This window comes from Mercenaria mercenaria, chromosome 7 (genome assembly GCF_021730395.1).
Source record: "Mercenaria mercenaria strain notata chromosome 7, MADL_Memer_1, whole genome shotgun sequence".
Taxonomy (NCBI): Eukaryota; Metazoa; Mollusca; class Bivalvia; order Venerida; family Veneridae; genus Mercenaria; species Mercenaria mercenaria.
In genome coordinates, this window is record NC_069367.1 from 4,986,582 (window position 1) to 5,009,969 (window position 23,388).

The 23,388-nt window shown below is 34.5% G+C and overlaps 1 protein-coding gene across 1 annotated transcript; it reads right to left on the bottom strand.

The window, feature by feature from the left end:
* Positions 1–3,544: 3,544 nt before the first annotated feature.
* On the bottom strand, positions 3,545–19,785 carry LOC123555670 (sarcoplasmic calcium-binding protein-like). Its single transcript, XM_045346261.2, has 4 exons — positions 19,607–19,785; positions 7,040–7,129; positions 5,291–5,397; positions 3,545–4,350 (listed from the first exon to the last, which is right to left on the bottom strand). The coding sequence occupies exons 1-4, from the start codon at positions 19,652–19,654 to the stop codon at positions 3,906–3,908; spliced, it is 690 nt and encodes a 229-aa protein (XP_045202196.2). The 5' UTR covers positions 19,655–19,785; the 3' UTR covers positions 3,545–3,905.
* Positions 19,786–23,388: the final 3,603 nt, after the last annotated feature.

Genomic DNA, 23,388 nt, shown 5'->3' on the forward strand with positions numbered 1-23,388 from the left:
TATGGACCTATCTGCTAATTGTTTGATAACCATCAAAAATAGTATTTATTTAAGTTACTGACAAACGTAGAAGACTCCAGTTAGTCCCCTTTTGAAAGGTGGTGGCTTCAATTTTTGTTGTATATATGAGCCGTGCCATGGGAAAACCAACATAGTGGGTTTGCGACCAGCATGGATCCAGACCAGCCTGCGCATCTGCGCAGTCTGGTCAGGCTCCATGCTGTTCGCTTTTAAAGCCTATTGGAATTGGTGAAACTGTTAGCGAACAGCATGGATCCTGACCAGACTGCGCGGATTCGCAGGCTGGTCTGGATCCATGCTGGTCGCATACCCACTATGTTGGTTTTCTCATGGCACGGCTCATATAAAGTATATTACTATATCTTTAGTAAGTCTACGATTTTGTTTTCCCTCAGTATCTGCCAAGGGTTTGAATGTTGAGGAACATATTGGAAACTTTATTTCGCCAGGTTATCGATTAACTACTTCTTATAATTTTCTTGTAAAAACCCAAGTGCTTAGAGTAGATAAAGTGGAAACTTCACATGTCGCTTATCACGACTATGTAGGTCATTTATTGCAAGGTAAATTTGCGCTATCTATACTGAGAGCGTGTTAATACGCTGTTAACATAAAAATTTGAAGACTTATGAAAAACTTTAAAGTATATTGAATTCTTGTTTACATAAATAATTTGTTGACAAATGCTTACCCATGGATCGTTTATTAGTTGTAGTCTGTTTATATATAAATACTAAATATACATGTTCTGCTAGAAACTGAAGTCAACCTGAATCATTAGTTTTCCCGTGAGAAACTGTCATGCAAATTTTCTTTGTTGATTGCACTAATTCTTTAGTGTTCTAAGACTGAATGTAAGCAGTTTTTAACAAAACGGTTATAGAATTCCTGTTAACAGCAAACACTGTGTATATTCAGGTTTGTGTTTGGGACTTTTTAGGACCCCATTTGTCATCTGTTTAAAATGCTTCTGTAATCATTAATGTCATTTCAATTGATAAAATAATTGAAATCTGCTACTTTTTACTGGAAATCTGCTCATAGCAGCCATTGTATTAGTCTGTAAATTTGTTCAACATGGGGAAATGGATGGTTATAATGCAGCTTGAGCTTAATAGACTCATTCAGTATGTAAATGTTACAATTTAACTGCAGGTACATATTAAATTGAGGACAATATAAAAAATGTCGAAATGAAATCATTATTTAAATCTACAAGTGCCATCAAACATTTAAAAGGTTACAGCGTGAAAATAATGAGAAGTTGTGGTTAGTTGATGCGTAATCATTCATACCACTTTTCTCTGACTGAAAATAAAGGGTTAGTTATTATACAATATATTGTGATAAAATGATTAATATACAAATGCCAATTTTGATATAATGCGTGTTCTTTAAGCTTTTTTGGTAATATTGGATCACATTTGTTTTCTAATTGGTAGTACGACTTAATTGGTAACAATGCTGTTGCTTATAGAAGTTTGTGGTTTTATAATTATATTTTCGTAAACATGATATTTTATAAATCCAATACATAATATGATAATGAGTTAACATGTTATTATCTTTCTTGAGTAAAGTATCAGTTTGGCTGTCAATCCAATGATTCAGAAATATGTTATGTATATAAAGGTTAAACTTTGATAGTTTATATAACAAATTATCAGTTTTTAAACTGACATGGATTTGAAAAAATTAGTTCTGGATATCGACTATTACAATATGAACCTTTCATCAGGTCATTATAAGTTTGAAATTTCTAACATATGGTGCATCTAGATAAACTACTGGTTATGAATAGGCTAATAAGTTAGCACTCGGATTGTTTTACTGTTGGGTGTGATACCTTGACAGAGATAAATCGGAATGTCTATCAGATTTACATCACGAAGGGCCCATTTGGTCTAGGGGAACAATTTTGTTCATTGTAATTAGTATACTACTTCCCCTAGAATTTTAATACAGATGTTAAATGAGATATTCATGATTTGGACTGAGTAATTTTGATATACATTTAATATAAATTTACATTCAGTAAGTTTAGATATACTATTATCCCGGCTTTGAATTTTGGGGGATAAATTTATAAAGTAAATTTATTGTGACGGAAAATTCTGACAGCCGGGGATCATTTTGTTAAATAAATATTCTAGCAATTACTTTGCCGGGTCGTTGGTCTTACTTAGGTGGAATATTCTTCGATGAGGTGAAGTTGCTGGAGTACATTTCAAAATTTAGTTTTTTCTGTGAGCACTGGGTTTTGCCCACAAGCTGTTGCTATGCTTGGTAGCTCCTATGTGTCTCTTTGGCATTGTAAATTTCTTTTCGACAGGACCGAATATTGATATAGTGTTCGCAGAAAAATGCTAGTGTCTGTGTCGTATTGTATGGCAGAAATATTGGTAAATTATTGTACGTGTATTGTACACGACTGAAATATTGCTAAATTATTTACGTGTATTGTACACGGCAAACATATTTCTAGTCCGTATTGTGCATAGCTGAAATATTGCTAAATTATTTACGTGTATTGTACACGGCAAAAATATTGCTAGTCCGTATGGTGCACAGCTGAAATATTGCTAAATTATTTACGTGTATTGTACACGGCAGATATATTGCTAGTCCGTATTGTGCATAGCTAAAATATTGCTAGTCCGTATGGTGCACAGCTGAAATATTGGTAAATTATTGTACGTGTATTGTACACGACTGAAATATTGCTAAATTATTTACGTGTATTGTACACGGCAAACATATTGCTAGTCCGTATTGTGCATCGCTGAAATATTGCTAAATTATTTACGTGTATTGTACACGGCAAAAATATTGCTAGTCCGTATGGTGCACAGCTGAAATATTGCTAAATTATTTACGTGTACATTGTACACGGCAGATATATTGCTAGTCCGTATTGTGCACGGCAGAAATATTGCTAATTTATTATACGTGTATTGTACACGGCAGAAATATTGCTAATTTATTATACGTGTATTGTACACGGCAGAAATATTGCTAGTCCGTATTGTGCACGGCAGAAGTATTGCTAATTTATTATACGTGTATTGTACACTGCAGAAATATTGCTAGTCCGTATTTTGCAAGGTAGGAATGTTGCTAAATCGGTGTACTTTTGTTGTATTGCTAGTACATATTGTATGGCTGAAATGGGTGTGAAATTATGGTACGTATATTGTACATGACAAAGATTGCAGTGTACACGGCAGAAATATAGCTATTGTCCGGATAGATATATATATAGAGCTGCAGAAATTTTGCGTTAAGTTTATTCAAGTGTGCAGGCATAATTGGTCCTCAGTTGTTAGAATTTTCATTACATTGTCTTTCTTGGGTCATTTTATGTGACAAAATTAAGGCTTACATTTAGACAGAAAGATGCGGCCACAAATTATCCAAACTTGTTAAATTGAATAATTTGCATAACTTGAAGTGATATTGAATCACCAGTTTGTAAATGAAATATTTGTCAGTGTTTGAGAAATTAAAAGGAAGTGTATTTCAGAATTTGTGTTTATTATTATTCTTATGATTCATAATTCTGGTCCTTAAATAATGGTTTGAATTGCAAATGTTCTAATGTTACATCATATTGCAAACTTTCATGTCAACTTCAAATAAAATGCACGCTTTCATTTTATTACCTGACGTTTGTAACAGTGGTTGAAAATTGTTGATGGACGAAAAATGTGACCTCTAGAATGTTGTGACTTTGTTGCGATAAAGTTCATGGGAAATTAAATGCGACATTTTTATAAAGCTTCATCTAAGGAATTTCATATAGACTAAACGTATTAAACATTAAACAATGTGCTATTAATCCTCTGATAATAATAAGCCAGTACGTATTGCAAGCACAAGAGCGATTATATGCCCGCCTCTAAAGCTGTCTTCACCACATCGTTTTGCGAACTATCATCAGAGGTCAAAAACTGGACCCACGAGTCGACAAGAACTTGCGATGGAACTTTCCCTCCAACAGGGTTATAAAAACTGAACAACATTTTAACAAGCGCCACATTTTCATGTCCACAAGCCTTCATGAGGTTAACAAACTCTTCTTCAGTGACGAATCCTTCATGGTATACATCGATTATATCACTAAAGAAAGAAGAATAACACTTTCGCATTCCCGCTTGAAACTTTGCTTTGTCGGCTTCATACTGGTGACGATTCATCTCAATGAATTCCTCTTCGTTGATAGGGCCTGTTTTACCTCTGAAGACATATTCATTCCATAACTTGTGCAGCTTCGCTAGTATTTCTTTCCTTCGTTCTGCATCAACGTGGCTTAATTTGGAAAATGATTCCCTACAGAAAAATGGGGATAAAAGGTTACTTTTAACTGCATATGTATATGTATATTATATGTATATATATAACAACCCATGTCACAAAAACTAAATTAACTATGCTTGATAAAATAAAGATTTTATTATAACATTCTTCTTTGTCAAACATCTGCAATATTCATGTATTCATTTACAAGAGTTTATTATACGCCGAATGATAAAATGCTGTGTTGTTTCACGGATTCCCCGAAGTGGAATATAATCTCACCTCGAAATGCGCTCGTGCGAAGATAAACATATTGTCTCACTTCTTGGCGAGATATATCTTTATATTATTGTTTGAAGGATAATTTTATATAACATTTATGCATTCATATAATTATGACAAATACAAAGAATACATGTAATAGTTCGCCCCTTCGTCCTTCTTTATAATACACATAAGCTTTCATAGCTTTGTTCAACATAATTATAAAGCCTTCAAACAAGTTCCTCGGAAGCATAAATTATAATCAACCCTTATTATACTGGACACGATTCATTCTGCCTTTGCGACCAGTGTAGATCATGATCAGCCTGCACATCCGTGCAATCTTATCAAGATCTGCCCTGTTCACCAGTCAGTCAGTATCTTTTTTGGTAAGCATCCCTTTTAACAGCTAATGATACTGTCCAAATTGAAAGATGGACACGCTCATTATAACAATTTAGCAGGGTAAGGCCTAAGCAAACTGAATCCCAATATGAAGGTAGTAGTTGCTATTATCAGGCGAGTTACAAACACAAGGAGTGGTCTTCATGGTGTAAGTATGTGAATAATCCCCCATCGATGATAGAATACGATATGAGTAAATGAAAAAGTTGGTACCCCGATTCCAAGATTTAGACCTGTAGTTCTTTACTTAAGCCAGTATGAAAAAAGAAATTCACTGTAAATTATGGAGTGCTTTCAAACTTACCCCTCTTGTTGCACGTCTGCTGCTGAAATCTGACCCTTGTGATTGATATCAATCGCCCCGAACCACAGATGCCATTTGTATATGATGTAGTCGTTTGCCATGATAATCTAAACAAAATTAATATCATTAATTATTGGGGTTGCTAGTGACCCAGCAATGGTATAGGAGTTAAGGTGTCGACCGTTCACACCGACAGTCGTTGGTTCGAGCCCGATTGGGGGTCACGACAACACATTCGTATATGACACCAGTACTGGTTTTCTCCAGGGAACTGTCGAGAGTTGAAGGTTTCTTCAAAATAGTGTTTATTCAAATGGTTATAAACTAAACAGTGTTTCTAAATAATTATAGCATATATACTTGTTACAGCTTCGTAATACGATTCATGCCAAGCGTTTTTAACATTAGTTTGCAACAGCCTGAGATACAATGAGGCATTGTTTTCAATTTCATGACAATTGTTTGTCAATACGCTTCGTAAAAGAAGATGCATTTTGCTCAGTTTTGAAAAAGTTAAAAATAGGAAATGGTATGCCTTTTTTAGACAATGTATTATAAAGGTAGCTAATTCAATGTATTGTATAGAAGACACTAGTCACCTTAGGAAAGTGTTTAGGTATATAAGAAAATAGTACCATTGTAAGGAGGAACTGGTAAACAAAGTCACAGTGCCTTCCCTGCGGCTTTATTTTATTGTTAAGGGGACAGAATCTCTTTATATGCTTTGCGTCTTAAACAAAACGCATTTAGCTCAGCTGCATTGCTTTTAAACGATGTTTTTATTAAGATTTTTAACATTTCTTTCTGTAATAAAATAGATGAATAATGTAATTTTCACAAGACGTCTTAATGTAGTTTGCAACGTCTTAATACAACACTGGCATATACATTCAAACCGGTATTAAGCAGCCGGTCAAGGGAGGTACACAACCTGCCTGATTAAGGCATGTGGCTGATCAAGACAAGTCCAAATCAGAACAAAACAATTGGGGAAATCAGCTGACTTGCTGCTTAGGAATGTTGATTACATTGATGGCCACTGTGACGGGTTCAACTGTATAACCGAATGATTAGTCTAAAGAACAGATAATGATTAGCTAGATGGATGTAAACAAAATGATGCTATAATTGATTAGCCATTTTTATATGACTAGCAATGCAAAAATTGTCAAAACATTATTCTGCTGACGTCGCGTCGACACGATATTTAGCGCATGTATGCATCTTGAAATAGCGCATTCAAATTTGATCCAATTAATAGCATGTTTAAAACGAAAAGTCACATTGCACAATTGTCTTGATTAATTTTCACATATACTAAGCTGGTTATTCTCTTTGCAGAATAATTCGCCATCATTTTCGTCCAGACTGAACTCTTCCGCAAGACGTATTATCATTTCCAGTCCAGGTGTGTAAACAAATGAGCGTGACAACCTACCATTTGGCACCATGCATACGCGAAGAAACTGTTTTATTATATTGACCTAGATTTTACAACAGGTACTTTAAGTTTTTAGAATAGAAATAATATATAGCAAAACCGTGTTTTAACACTATTTATACACTCGGGCGGTTATACGTGTTCGTGCGTGTGTGTGTGTGTGTGTGTGCGTGCGTGCGTGCGTGCGTGTGTGTGCGTGTGTTTCAATAACGCCTGATTCTCGAAAACATAGATCCTTGTTAAGCAACAGACTACGCAATAATGCTACACGTACATGTGTGCGAAAAAACGTTCTTAATTATAAATACCTGATGGTCTTCGGGTGTTGGAACTTCTGGAGTCGGTGTTGCCACGGCGGACGTAATGCATAATACTAGTACAACAGTGGTAGTCCACATCTAAATAATAAAGTAAATGCTATGTAAATTCTTTGCATCGCCGAAAACAATGTTATACTTGTATGACAGAAGTTTTTCACTTTGGTCTCGTGCATTGTTATATACGGAAATAAAAATCGTTTTATGAATTATTGGCAATCCGTGAGTAAATCAATCTATGTGGCAACGAAACTACCTTTCCTTTCTAAGGACTGAATATGATTTTAAAACGTTTGACAAGTTATATTATTGCAAATAATGTTTTAAAATCAGCGTGTAACACTTGGTCAAAAACATCTCAAAAACATGCACACGGACCTATATATTTCATTTCACCATATTATAGAATATATGTTTATTTACGACTTTGAAAAGTTTCATGTAAATCTACATTGTAGAAAAGTTTCCATTCGAAAAATGTTATCAAAATGTTAATTTTCCCACAGACGCCCTTTTTAAAAAACTTAAAATCTTAAAAATCAGTCTAGCAAAAAATCAAGCACACGACCCTGTTTTTTTTTTTTTTTTTTGCTGATTTCTAAGGTATATTATGAAGTATTGAACAATCAGATTTAACAAATTCTACATTGTAGAAAAAGATTTGATCTGAACATACATAATTTCCGTAATAACATATTTCGAACTGAATTTGAAGCATGAAGACATTTAATAAATACTTACTTTTGTTGTCAAAACACCATAATTATTACAACTGAGACAGAATGTGCGATTTATGTTTTGAAAAATGAAATGTAGGGCCTTTCTGGAATATGCAGTAACTATTTGTATAATTTAATCCGTAGGAAAGGTAATATACCATTTTTATTAGCATTGTGAGTCAAAATTATTATCTTCATGGATATAAGAATTTAACTGTAGTTCGATGAGTGCAGTGAATAATTTTAAGACAACAACAACAACAGACTTAATTAGCAATATCGACATAATAATGTCTTTGGCTAATGAACAGATATAACTATAATAAATAACTACATGCATATGAGTAAACATTACAGTTCTATGTAAAATAAAAGAAATTCATATCAATGGTCTTAACTATACCCTACTATGCCAGATATTAGGAGGATAGGCACAAATGGTATTGAGAAACTTCTCAGCAACCTGAACCCCCATAAGGCCAGTGGTCCTGACAAAATCAAGCCTATAATACATAAAACACTCTGTAGAACTATCCCCCATCCTTGAGGTCATATTCAAGAAATCCCTGGAGGAAGGATCACTTCCATCCTTGTGGAAATCCGCATATGTTGCCCCCAGTTTTTAAAAAGGTGATATGTCAAATCCAGTAAATTATAGGCCAATTTCATTAACATGTGTCCTGTGCAAGGTGCTTGAACACATTGTTTCCCCATCTATTGTCAATCACTTCACAAACAATGGTATTCTGTATGACCTGCAGCATGGTTTTAGGGGGAAAAGATCATGTGTTACTCAGTTAGTTATGTTAGTAAATGATCTGGTCACTTCAGTCTACAATAAGAAACAAGTAGATTTTATACTGCTAGATGTTAGTAAGGCTTTCGACAAGGTTAGCCATGGGAAAGTTCTTCTAAAAATTCACGAATATGGAGTCAGAGGTAACACACTAAGATGGGTCAAAAGCTTTTTAGATAATAGGATCCAATCAGTAGTCCTAAATGGCACTACCGCTGATGCCATACCAGTATCACCAGGTGTCCCTCAGGGGTCTGTACTTGGCCCCTGCTCTTCCTAGCTTACATAAATTACCTCCCACTAAACGTCAGCTCCAAAGTCCGTCTGTTTACAGATGACACGGCAATATATCTAACTCTGACATCTGCAGACCAATCTGTCACTCTCCAAAATGACCTCAAACTTCTAGAAAAGTGGGAGTTGGAATGGGATATGGAGTTCAACCCCTCCAAGTGTCAAGTTACCAACGCTACTAGGACACATCCTATCCCTACCCAGTATTAACTACATGGAGTCCAACTTGAATTGGTCAGCTCAGCTAAATAAATGTACCTTGGCGTGGATATCTCAAATGATCTATCATGGGACAATCACATAAGCAGGTCAACAAAGAAAGCTAACCAAACCCTAGGGTTTCTACGAAGAAACATTAAGGTCAAATCCAAACCCATTAAGACCATTGCTTACCAGACTCTAGTCCGAACCCAGCTCGAATATGCCTCCGAGGTATGGTCGCCCCACACCCAAACTCAAATTGACCAAATTGAAAGCATCCAAAGGAGAGGCGCCCGTTGGATCAAGACCGACTACGGCCGTACTTCCAGTGTAACAGATATGCTACACTCTCTAAGCCTTCGTCGACTGTATTTAAGGCGTATAGATTCTAGGTTATCACTCTTCTATAAGATTCATCATGATCTGGTTGCTATCCCAATCGTTGATTACCTGACCCCAATGACCCGCTATGTTCGCTATGGCCATTCCCTAAGTTATAGGTTAACAAGTGAATGAAGTATTGCCATGCAATACAATATCCCCTACTGGAAGGCAACTAATTTTCTCTACTGCAGTATAACATAATAAAATGATATTTGTCAATATATGTATAAACAATATTGTACTATCTATACAATATGTTATAACAAAACTCTTGGATTGAAATGTGTATGTATAAAAAACTATAGTGGTTTTCATATAGCATTTTTGGCCGATTATCCAAAAGGTATCATATAAGTTATTTATAGTAAAAACAACAACAACAAAAAAAACAAGAGTGCCAGAATGTCACAATATACGCCCGTCATAGCAAATTTCTTTACACTAGCACCTGTATCTGCAAATGGAATTTTAATTCTGTGGTTGTGTAGTAATTATTGTAATTCTTTTGTTTTTCTGAATCCACAAAAAAACTCTTTACCAGGCAGAGATACCTTAAAATACACTTAAAATTTGAAAGTAACATCTATGTTGTACCACAGAAAAGTGGTCTTGGTTTTTCCCTACAATCAATTATAAAAAAGTTACAATATAAGTTATTTAAGGTAACAACTAAGGGAAGTTAATCTTAAAAAAAAATCCAAAAAAAAAGTTCACACAAAAATCCTCACCTAAGGTAGAAAGAACACCTCAAAATTGGATATAACATGCATGTTGTACTACAGAAAACTGGTCTCGATTTTTCCCTATAACTAGTATTGAAAACGTTACAATATAAGCTATTTATAGTTACAACAAAGGGAAGTAACTCTAAAGAAGGGACATGTGCATGACACTCTGTCTCATGATGGTGTACAATTGTGCCAAGTTACATCAAAACCCCTCCATGCATGAAGAAGAAATGCTCCGGACAAAAAGTCATTCTTGAATTTGGCAGTTGACCGCCAAGTGTGACCTTGACATTAGACCTAGACCTGGCTCTTGCTTATGACAATCTGTCTCATGGTAGTGAACATTTATGCCAAGTTACATCAAAATCCCTCTATGAATTAAGAAGAAATGTTCCAGACAAAGACATCCTTTTATTTGACCTTTGGCCTCTATGTCTGACCTTGACCTTCAACCTAGAGACCAGGTTTTTTGCGCATGACAACCGTCTCATAGTGGTGAACATTTGTGCCAAGTAATATTCAAATCCTCTTTTGCATGACAAGGTTATACGCTGGACAGGAAAAATGTTCCATTGACCTTTGATCTACAAGTGTGACTTTGACCTTTAAGCTAGAGTTCTGGGTGTTGCGCATGACACGTTGTCTCATCATTGGTAACATTTGTGCCAAGTAATATTAAAATCCCTTGATGGATGACAGAGTTCTGGACCAGACAGGAAAAAAGCCCTGTTGACCTTTGACCTCCACCTGTGACCTTGACCTTTGTGCTAGAGGTCCGGGTTTTGCGCATGACACGTCAACTCATCGTGATTTATGCCAAGTAATATTAAAATACCTTCATGAATGGTAGAGTTATGGTCCGGACAGGAAAAAGACCCTGTTGACCTTTGACCTCCAATTGTGACCGTGACATTTAAGCCAGGGGTCCGCGATTTCCGTATGACACGTCGCCTCATCATGGGGAACATTTGTGCCAAGTGATATCAAAATCCCTCAATGAATGACAGAGTTATGGACAGGACACAAAACAGACCCTGTTCATGCCATGTTAACATCTGACTGCCAAGTGTTGACCTTGACTTTTGAGCTAGGGGTCTGAAAGTCATGCATGACACATCGTCCTATTATGAGGTACATTTGTGCAAAATAATATTAAAATCCCTTTATGGATAGCAGAGTTATGGACCGGACAGGAAAAAAGCCCTGTTGACCTTTGACCTCCAATTGTGACCTTGATCTTTAAGCTAAGGATCCAGGGTTTGCGCATGACACGTCGTCTCATCATGGCAAACTTTTTTGCCAAGTAATATTAAAATCCCTTCATAGATGACAGAGTTATGGAGCGGACAGGAAAAAAAGCCCTGTTGACCTTTGACCTCCAATTGTGACCTTGATCTTTAAACTAAGGGTCCGGGGTTTGCGCATGACACGTCGTCTCTTGTGCCAAGTAATATTAAAATCCCTTAATACATGACAGAGTTATGGACCGGACACGAAATTGCGGACGGACGGACGGACGGACGGAATGACAAGATGACGGAATGACGGACGGAAAAGCGCTGTTGACCTTTGACCTCCAATTGTGACCTTGATCTTTAAGCTAAGGGTCCGGGGTTTGCGCATGACACGTCGTCTCATCATGGCAAACTTTTGTGCCAAGTAATATTAAAATCCCTTCATAGATGACAAAGTTATGGAGCGGACAGGAAAAAAGCCCTGTTGACCTTTGACCTCCAATTGTGACCTTGATCTTTAAGCTAAGGGTCCGGGGTTTGCGCATGACACGTCGTCTCATCATGAGAAATATTTGTGCCAAGTAATATTAAAATCCCTTCATAGATGACAGAGTTATGGACCGGACACGAAATTGCGGACGGACGGACGGAATGACAGGATGACGGAATGACGGACGGAAAAGCGCATTCCTATAGTCCCCGAAACTGGTTTTCAACCAGTAGGGGACTAATAACGGCAACCTATTACAAGTTTTCTTATTTTCCGAGAACAGTGTACCATTGGAACCCTCCCCCCCCCCCCCCCCCCCCCCCACCTCTAGTGTCGCCCATCTCCCTACCCTAGAGCAGTTCAGTGCTGCAGTTTGCAGCCTAGAACATGTCTCGCCCTAGTTATCCTGCAAACTCAAGTTTTAATCTTTTTCTATCACCAAATTTATTTTTAGTTTCTTCACTCTAAATTTGTATCTCTATATTCTTTCTCTTCTTGATTTTGATGCGCAAAACGTCTTTGTTCCCGCAAGGGGTTTGACGTCAACGACAGATAGATAGATACCGTTTCTGCCCTTAATTTATATAACTAGTTGATACATTTACAAATATTTATTACAGATTTCCTATTTTGTTATGTCATTAATCCGGTCAATTTCTGCATAGTAGGTCAAGAAATATGTGGTATGTAGTTTATGTTGATATAACATGAAGTTTAAACATATCCTAACATATGACTAATGAAAATTGTTAAATTATTATGTAGTTGACAATAATGATAGATATTCTGTAATTACAAACACAAAGGAAAATAAGAAGTCTTAGTTTCTTGAAGTGTTCCAGATAATCAGAAGGTGATTGTGATTGATATCTAAGTAGTTCTAAGATGCATCTATGTTGTCATATGATAGGCTATATTTTAGATTTACAGCAAAAGTTGCTTCAGTATTATCCCAAATTATTCATAATTAGATTATAATTAGAGATTATAATTTCTACAAATTCTATTAGCTCTATCGGTACCAACATATCTTCCTGCTATGTGCTGAAAGACGAAATCATGTAAGCAACTTTCTGAGATAGTCATTTTCAACAAAGAATATCAAGATAAGGCTCATATCTAAATTCGGTTTTGAATTCTGCATAATAACCCAGTTTTGACATATTGATATCAAAGAGCCAGTTATGCTTAAATTGGTCTCTGAGACGATTCTGTTACATTGGAAATCATTTATATTTTCATTAATATTGTTCCACAAATTGCTAAAACCTATTAAGTAAGTCATTCAATAGTGATTTCATATGTTTAGCCCGATTTAAACATCTTGGGGAATCAATAATATTACACTGCATAGTAAAAACATGGTACATCAGTGAATCTGTATTATTCATCAGTTTCAGCCAGTACTTCAAAACTCTTTCTTTGCACAGTGTAGACAAAGGATATCTGCCTAATTCACCAAGAACATTCATATTTAACAGTTCGTTTTTAGAGCAATAAAACTACAAATAACGCCAAAATAAAACAATGAGTATCGTATTGTTCAAAAGTTGCAGCGAAATCAGTGAAAACCGGGATTGTTAATTAGGTAAAAAGCATTTTACTATAAAGATGGTATCAGTTTGTAGCTTGAAAACAGGACAATTTTAAGAATTCACATAAGTGTTATAAAAACAAGGATGAAAACTATATTCATCATTATGATTAAAATCATAAATACACTGAAATAAGCGTAATTCAAAAATTTCAATGATTTACATTTTGTCTTCTAGTGTTTAGTCGCATCAAATAAAAATAATGCATTTATATTTTTGAATCTTTTTGTGATAATTACACCAAGCATTCTCAAAACAAACAACCAGCTTCTTAATTTTGCTTGCACAATCTTTAAATTAAATTATAGACAATGTGACGTGTAAACTTATAACTGGCGAATTTTGCAAGAATTAAATTATTAGTTACTAAATTTATTGTAAAATTCAAAATGCATGTCTTTTTTGTTACAAATTACAGGCCATTTTATTTCCAAAATCTCATCCGTTTTTCCCGTGTTTTCAAATGAAACTTGCCATAATCCACGTCAAACGATCAACCATTTCGAGGGTTGCCCGCAAAACTGCGGTAACTGCATGTTTTAAAACTTTTCAGGAAAAGCTAAAAAACAGCTAAATTGACAAAACCTGAAGATATGTTGGAAAAATTTCAATGACTTATGAAAATAAATTCTTCATTTATGTCTAGAGTTATACTTATCCGAGATATTTGACATGCATTTACTTACAACTATATTGCATGACTTTTCTAACTCTTAGCAGTCAAGTCATTACCGCAAAAGTGTTGTAACTTGACTTACTACTCTTTTGCGAGCTGATCTATTTCATATACATTGTGGATGTTAACTGCTAAAAAAGTTGTATCTGAAGTTACAACTCTTTTGCAGTATTCTAGACTACAAATTATTTCCAATTGGTATCAGTTACTACCTTTTGCATTTGAAATAAAACTGAACATTATGCATTTCTAACTTTTCGTTTATTTCTTTTTTATATAAACTGAAGAATTTGGAAACGGCTTGGTAAATTAACTGTCTGCATTGTTATATTTGCACTTAATCAGTAATTTAAGTGCTAATTCTTGTATAGTTATTTACTTTTGTATAAAATCCCACACCTATACTTCTAGCAACAACTTCATTAGAATTCTAACTGTAAATAAACTTTCTAGCACAATCTGATTTATTTTCCTATTACACATAGAAGATTGAAACTGTGCGTTTTTGTGCAACAGTTTCATTGTACATCACGATTACTATGTCACAGCGTTATGTGACATAGCTGTGACAGGTATTGAACTTTCATAGTCCTGTATTCTATCTTCTGAACTAAATGAGTGGACTGGTATAAATATCCATGACCTTTGTAATGAGAGTAATATAACAAACATGAATTTAACAGTAGAATTTCTAAAACTGGGCTTGACAGATTCCTTGAAAATATTTTAGTTCTGAAGGATGATTGCTTAGAATTTTCACTTCTCCTTCTACAATTTGTACTCATCCTGCAATTCACTAAGGGAATTTTTTTATACAGACATGTCTTTTCTGAAGTCCCTTAAAAACGTGGCATAAACTACTCAAATTATGAGAGCCTGGCATCACAGTGTACACATGCAAATCAAATATAGAAGCAAGTTTGACATAAATTTTGCATATTTTTTAGCTCGACTATTCCAAAAAAAGGTAGAGCTGTTGGATTCACCCATTTGTCGGCATTGGCATCCCAATTTGGTTAAGTTTTTATATGTAAGCTGGTATGTAAGTAATCACTGGGAATGGATTAAAACTTCACACAATTATTAACTGTGAAGAACTGACTTGCATAGCACAGGTTCCATAACTCTGTTTTGCATTTTAGCTTGACTATTGAAAGAGTAGGTAGAGCTATTGGACTCGCCCATTTGTCGGCGTCCTGGTTTGGTTAAGTTTTCATATATGTAAGCTGGTATCTCAGTAACCACTTGTGGGAATGGATTGAAACTGCACACACTTATTTACTGTGATAAGCTAACTGACATTACTCTATTTTGCATTTTTACAAAATTATGCCCCTTAGAAATATTTGGTAAAGGATAAAGCTAATATCTCAGCACCCACTAAAGGGAATGAATAGAAACTTCACACACTTATTCACTTTGATGATCTAACATGCAGTGCACAGGTTCCATAACACTTCTTATATTGTTGCAAAATTATGCCCTTTTTTCGACTTAGCAGTTTTTGGTTAAGTTTTTGTATGTAAGCTGGTATCTCAGTACTCACTGATGGGAATGGATTGAAACTTCAGACAATTGTCCATTGTCATGAGCTGATATGCACTGTATAGGTTCCATAACCCTGTTTTGCAATTTTTCAGAATTATTCCCTTTTTTCAACTTTTACATACATTCAATTGACAAGGCTGTTGAATAGTCGAGCATTGCTGTCCTCTGGTAGCTCTTGCTTTACAGAATTATGCCCCTTTTTTGAATAAGTGTTTATTGGTTGAGTTTTTACATGTAAGCAAATTGTGGTATCTCAGTACCCACTAAAAGGAATGGATAGAAACTTCACATACTTGTTCACTGTGATGATATGACATGCAGTGCGCAGGTTCCATAACTTCTACTCACCCTGACGTCGGCGTCACACCTTGCTTAAAGTTTTGCATGCAAGTACATATGGCTATCATTCAAAAGCATATACTAGTAGCTTTGAAACTTATTTTTTTTCTTTTTTCTATGTCAACAACCAACCTCACTGGGTCAAGGCCCATAACTCTGACATGTATTTTGGCCAAATTATGCCCCCTTTCGGACTTAGACAAGGCTAAGGTAGGCCAAAGGTCTAGTGGTAACATGCTTGACTGTCAATCCAGAGGTCTGGGGTTCTAATCCCGGTCCAGGCACTGGAAATTTCTGAGATGCTCTTGAGTGTCTCCCACCTAACTAAGAGACCTGTACTGGTTCTTCTCTGAACATATTATCATAAATAGGGGGCTATATAAATCTGTTACTATCCTAATAATAATAATAATAATAATAATAATAGAAAATCCTGGTTAAAGTTTTACATGCAAGTTACTATCTTAAAAACAAATGCAGATATCGAATTGAAACCTGATGGGTGTCTTTGGGGTTATAAATGTAATGTGATAGCATGAAGTTTCATAACTCTGACATGCATTTTGGCCAAATTATGCTCCCGAAATCCTGGTTAGTGTTTTTAATGCAAGTACATATAGCTATTACTTAAAGACATTTAGCTTTGATACTTTTTTTTTCTTTTTCTAGGTCATTTTCCAACGTCACTGGATCAAATCCCATGACTCTGACTTGTATTTTGGCCAAATTATGCACCCAAAATCTTGGTTAGTTTTCTCATGCAAGTACATAATTATAGCTATTACTTTAAAAGACATTTAGCTTTGAGACTTATTTTTTCTTTTTTTAGCTCATTTTCCAACCTCACTGGGTCCAATAGCTCTGTCTAGTATTTAGGGCAAATTATGCACCCTTTTGGACTTAGAAAATCCTGGTTAAAGTTTTGCATTCATCTACAGGGTGACATTCCAGTGAAGCAGCACTATAAAGTTAGGCATTGTGCTCACTGCTGCATGTAGACACTGTCATTTATACAGGATATATATTTCATTGACATAAAGAAAAACAGATACATCGCATTTACGATTCAAACCAAAAATCTTGTTGTTCTGTCCCTACTAAGAGACAACCTCTATACCAATTAAGCTACTGGCATAATCACGAATAAATGAGTCAGATTTTATAATATATAAATGTAATATCACTTCTACAGGTGAAAAGTGTTTATTTTATGACCAAACCACAAGTTACAAATAAACTGATACCGAGTTGAGTTTCCAGTGGTCAAATTCGATAGACTATCACTGTAATAGATTGCTTGTACGAAATTTCAAAACGTTTTTGCTCAGAGGGGATCAAAATATACCGTCATCGTAACAGTATAGGAGTATAGGTCGCATTCGTTTATAAGACGCTGTGTAAAATATATACAGATTTCTGAAAAATTCTTATAACCGTGTATTAGTCGGAAATAAAATGGAATCTCAAAAACATGTAAATTTGAAAGGAAATGTAATTTTTCCGGTATCGGTCGGCCATTTGTGCAGCACCCGTAATTTTAATTGTGAAAACGACTTATTAAAATCACGAGGTATTTAAAGTTTTGTCCAAACTATCTCAAACTTCTCAACACCTTTTTGATCTCATCACCTTCTGAAACATCTCCTAATTTATCTACTCGTGTTTTGCGGCAACTTGTAATTACGGTTGGTTTGATGTGTGAAATCCCGACTAGGGAAAGTTTTACACAGGTTTTGTTAAAAATTTAATGATGAGTTATAGAAATGCATTGTAAAATATATTAATGAAAAACAGCATTTCTTTAAAGCTTTTACGGGAGCTCTTAATTTTACATTTTAGACAAAATTCATTTAAGAAGCCTGGTCCCAATACCTGCTTTTACCTATGCCCGAGTCATAGGTAGTAACTCCCCTTGAATTATTTTCAATGTAAAGGTACGCGGTGTAAACAAAGATCGATTGTCTTAATTTTTTGAGACAGAGAAAAAAATTGTGGTCTTGTCCTATTATGTGTAACCCATGTATAAAGCGCATCGGTCCTTCCTGACCAGAATGTTGGTAAAAAAAGGTGCGACCTATACTCGTACGATGACGGTACATATTGCTGATCAGTTCTTCTTTTTGCTAAAAGCCATTGTAAACTATTGATTAATTATTGTATATGTGTAAAAAAGGTACTTTAGCCACTACAAACTCTTAAATTTGTATGAAAAAGTTTTCCGAAGCATTTCTTTACTATATAATATAGGAGACGCATAGTGCATGGAGTTGAAAATTCATTTCGACTCTCTTACCACATCCTTGCACATAAATTAAGTTAAAGGTATTACTAATTGATAAGCTATTTAGGAGTATAATTAACACAGTTTAAAGTTCTTATCAGTGCAATAATATAGCAGTAACTTAAAAGTCATTTTTTCTTATTGACAAATGACCATCAGTTTCCTGCAAGACTGCAGTAAATCAACTTACAACAGTTTTACGGGAATTATATTTTGTCACTTAGTTACAACTATGTTGCATTTTAATTATACAACAAAATTTTCGGGAATGTAACCCTATAATTTTTTCTGCAGGTGTATAATATGAAAATACTTAGAAAAATTCGAAAAAGAGATTTTCCAAAAAAAAAGTGAGTTACTGCAGTTTTGCGAGCAATTTTGGGGATAATCCTAACAAGTTTCAAGCATGCGCGTAGCTTGGCATACTCAGTTACTCGGCTGAATAACATTTAAAATCCAAAGATAAAAAATAAAAAAGGCTAAAAACTCCATAGAAGCAATAAAAAAACTGATCAGGAATGGGTATGGGGGTAGGAATAATGTCATAGCATATGATTCTGCTGTTGTCTTGGTCCTTGATTTTGTTATAATTTTTGTGACGGCAGACTGCTGTTGCTCTTTTATCAAAATTTCGATCAAAATTTCTAAACTTTTATTTTTTTCTTGTTCTACTTGCACTTGTTATTGTAAATACATATTTAAATCTAAATACATTTAAAATTCTAAATACATAAATGATTCCAGATGCATATATACTATAGCTGCTATTGACCATAAGAACAATCTTCTTAATGGCAATTGACCATCACTAGTAAAATTTGGAAGGATAAACAACTGCGTTTGTAACAACTAGGAATTCCCAAGCATTATTTCCTAATTCGCTACGCTCAAACAAAAATAAATTATCTATCCCATAATCAAAGAGAATAAACGGGAGCAAAAAGAACAGATTCATAAATTAACATTTAGGTTTTGTTATCCGCATTGCCATAGTATAATACTCAGCTTCAGTCATATAAACTATCAATTCATTAATTTCTACATGAAAAACATACGGTTATGAATATACTTTTCGGGTCATTATGCTGCGAAGCACCTACTCAATCCTACTTCACTCCGTCGTGGGAGGGGGTAGTATAAAGAAACCAAGTTTCAACACCAGTCACCTTCTTCTTATGCCCTGACATCCGTTCCCAAAATTTATTGCCGAAAAAATACATAAATCAAAATTATTTAACGCACGAAATAATTATACATCCTACACCTCAATACCTTTGAAATACGGTAATTCATCGATTTCATTAAACCTAGGATACACATATGCTATAATAAATCCTCAACAACCAGAAAATATTTTATTACTAATGTCGTCTACACATTTCCTTTATTACCGTTTCGTGAATTTAGATTTTATTTTCAGCCTAAACATCTGTCACAAGACTTTTGTCTCTGTATCATTATTTACTTGATTGTTTCCAAGAATGTAGAGATACATTTCACGGAAATTTTAAGTTTCGAACATCATTGTTCATGGCTATTTCAAACATGCAACATATGGCAAACAATAACTTTTAGTAATTACCTTGGTCTAGAAATCAATATACTGCTTACAACATTTTCCTATAACTGCAATATTTAAAAGAGAATTTATCGTAAATTTACTTGAAGATGTTGAAATAGCTTCATCATTTAGTCGGTTTTAAAATTGTGCATAAGTCAAAGCATTCTGATCAGTTCCTAGGCATTTTAGAGTTTTTACTGCAAGGTGATTTGCATATATTCCGTTGTAGCGATTCTTGGATGATTAGCAAGAAGCCTTCCAGTGTGGTTGTATGAACCACATATAAACACAAAAGTAATAGCATTCAATTCTTATATTTACATTTTACGCTAGCTTGCTATAAATATAACTGATTTGCTTTCCAGGAGTATAAGAAAATCCAAAAAAAATATCAAGATATCGATCTTTTCGTCATCTTGTAACTAAACATAATTCGCCTTCCGGTAAGAATACAGTTCCTGGTTTTTATTTAAAATATTTTTAACTCCAGTGAAAATTTTTACAGTTCTTCGATTCAGTTGTGATCTTTGACGTCAGACATATATATATATATAAATATAATTAAATGCTCTTTTTGAAAGTTTTGGCGTCCAGTTTTGAAAGAATTTTTCGAAAGGGGAACGAGGCCAATTTGTTCATGTTTCTGGTGAAGGACGTCAGATTACGCGTGCATGCAATGTAGCAGAAAGGGCCGTCATTGACATTATTACTCCAATGTTGTTTATACGAAAATTAACGCTTTTGTATTTCCAATGCAATGTTTATATAAAACAAACAAGGTTGGAAAAAGAACTCATATGTTGCTTAAATGTCTTTGTACCCCTTACACAAGTTGTATATATCAATTTACAGCTGTAAAACAGGTCGAATTATGCAAATGAGATACAGCTGTAAAAAAAACTTACAGCTGTAAAAATAAAATAAAGTTACAGCTGTAAATATGACAAAAGTTACAGCTGTAGAAATGTAACAGGTGTTGAAAAAGGGAACATTATTTTAAGGGACAAAAGCAGAAGTACAAAAAGTTTTAGGATGAATTGTAATTCTCTACAAAGGGTAGCAATTACTAACAAATGGCAAAATAAATGTTGTAGTAAGTAAAGAACAATATCAAATATGTTTCTAGTATAGCAATGGCAAAATTAGTGAGTAGGATACAAAGTAGAAACTATGCATCATATCTTGTTTATTAAACTTTTGATGTCATGAAAACATATGACAATATTGTAATTATTTCCTGTAAACTTATCTGTTTCAAATAAAGAGTAAATTCTCAATGCATGTGCCTGCACATTTCTTTTTACAACTGTATTAAATAATTAAACTTTTGCACTTATTCCATTATGGCTAAAATTCCAATAGTTTAGATGATGTGGTGTCTTTTCCGTAAATTCCAGTTATATCCCGCCAGATTGCATTAAAGATGGCTGACAGCACTCATGTTTCCCTCCAAAAACAGTTACAGCTGTAATTTTGGGACATTTTAAAGCTATAACTTTCAACTAAAATTTTTATAGCTGTATTGTTGAGACCTACAAATGTTTTACACCTGTAATTTCAACTGTATTTTTAGTAATTCTCCATTTACAGTTCTTTTACAGATGTAATTTCAGAATACAGGTATTTTACAGACATTTTAGAGCTGTAAAACAATTCGTGCAGGCAATCTTCAGAACAAATTAATTCTAATACTGAGAACAAGGAACAAACAATTTGCTAATCTTTTTACAGTTAAGGTATTAAATTTTAGATATGAACATTCTATATTATTTGCATCCGATATTTTATAAGATCTCGAATATTATGATATGTTCCTACAGTACATGGATCCAAACAGATTTCGATGCATTGTGCGGTGTTGGTGTGGGAGTAATTAAACACAAAATTCAAGCAAATGGCAATTTAAACTTCAAGAAACACGTCGGCGTTACGTTATATGTGGTGATAAACACCTTTTTTGAACCACTGGCAAAGTTTCCGTAAACACTTCATACATTGTTAGCATATGAAAAACACCCAGAGAGACCTTTATAATTGAATAATTCTGTTAAGCGACTGCATAGCTGATCACGCAATGTATCTTCTCAACGCATTTTTGTTAAAAAAAAAACAAACAAAACAAAATTCTTAATTGTAGTTATTGCATTTTAAATATTACATGGGAACTTTGCACCGTCAGATGACATCAAATCGTCTATTGTCACGAAAAAATCTATTTAATAATTCACAAAAATATGAAACACTTCAAACAATTCACAATTGAACAATTCATGAAATCAGTTGTAATATTTATAATCTGCAAATTATTATAATAGTGCAGTATAAAATCGGTAATCCATCAAAAACTCATTGTATCAAACTAAAGTTGATGTCAAAAGCAATAAGGGCTGCCCGAAAGTAAAATTCTTCGAAGTTTTTAAAAGACTGATAATTTATTTGTAAGAGAGATAATATTCAGAGGGATCTCCATGCTCAAGTCGTTAAAGTTGTTGAATTCGAATCAATCGCCGGTGACCAGTGTTGATTCGAGACTTCGCGGAAGATGTAGTCATTTTCATGTGAGGAAGCAATCCAGCTGGCTTACGGATATTATCTGAGGTTTTACTTAAGGTAACCGCCTATGGCAGAGCCAGTGTCCAGAGGGGCACATCGGGTCTTCCTTTACAATCAACAGCTGGAAAAATCGACGTATGACCACCGAATTATGTCAGTTAGTTACTGTTTTTTTTATATTGTGTACCTATAGGGTTAGAACATTTTGGTAGCATTTTGGCAGCATTTGTTTCAAGGATTTTTGTTTTTTGCTTTTTTGCTTTTATAGAAATGTAAACTTTTTTCCCCATGTGTTCATACCCACATTTTAGCTTTCAGTTTGAAAAATATTCTTTTTTCAAATGGACTTAGCTAAGTGTTACAGCTCTAAGAAGATTGTAATTTTATATAAAACATATAGCATAGTTACTACTGTACAGCCAATATTTCTATGTTTACGGATGACTTGGGATTTTAGCTGTAATTTGTCGAAAGTAATGTCTGTTGTTACCCGGTATGAACGGAACGCAAGGTGCACATATGAGTTATATTAGTCATTATCAGAAGAGTGCTGAAACGCCATACAAGAATTCTTCGCCCGGACATTACAGACTGTCATTACAGGTCCACTAGAACTGTATTCTTTTGTATTTCCATGATGGTAATTATACACGGTTTGCATGAAAAAAAATGAGAAATTAAAGTTTCTAGTTACAACTTGTCAGTGGCATATGATAGGCCAAGCCACTGCATTAATGTCTAACCATTTTATTAAATGAATGTAGCTGTATGCACAGCATTTGATGTATTAAGATCAGTTTAGACCACACTTTGTTTCTAGAGTTTAAAAGTTATATTTTCTTTGTTTTTAAAATTATACTGAAAAGATATTCACTGAATTACTTTTCAAATACAAGTTGTGGAAATACATTAATTCAAGGCCTAAACTATCAAGCTGTCA

Coding starts and splice junctions, on each gene's coding strand:
- LOC123555670 (XM_045346261.2), bottom strand. CDS start 19,654: ATGTGTATCCTAGGTTTAATGAAATCGATGAATTACCGTATTTCAAAG. Junction 7,130..19,606: donor TGAATTACCGTATTTCAAAG/GTATTGAGGTGT, acceptor TTTATTATTTAG/ATGTGGACTACCACTGTTGT. Junction 5,398..7,039: donor CAACACCCGAAGACCATCAG/GTATTTATAATT, acceptor AATTTTGTTTAG/ATTATCATGGCAAACGACTA.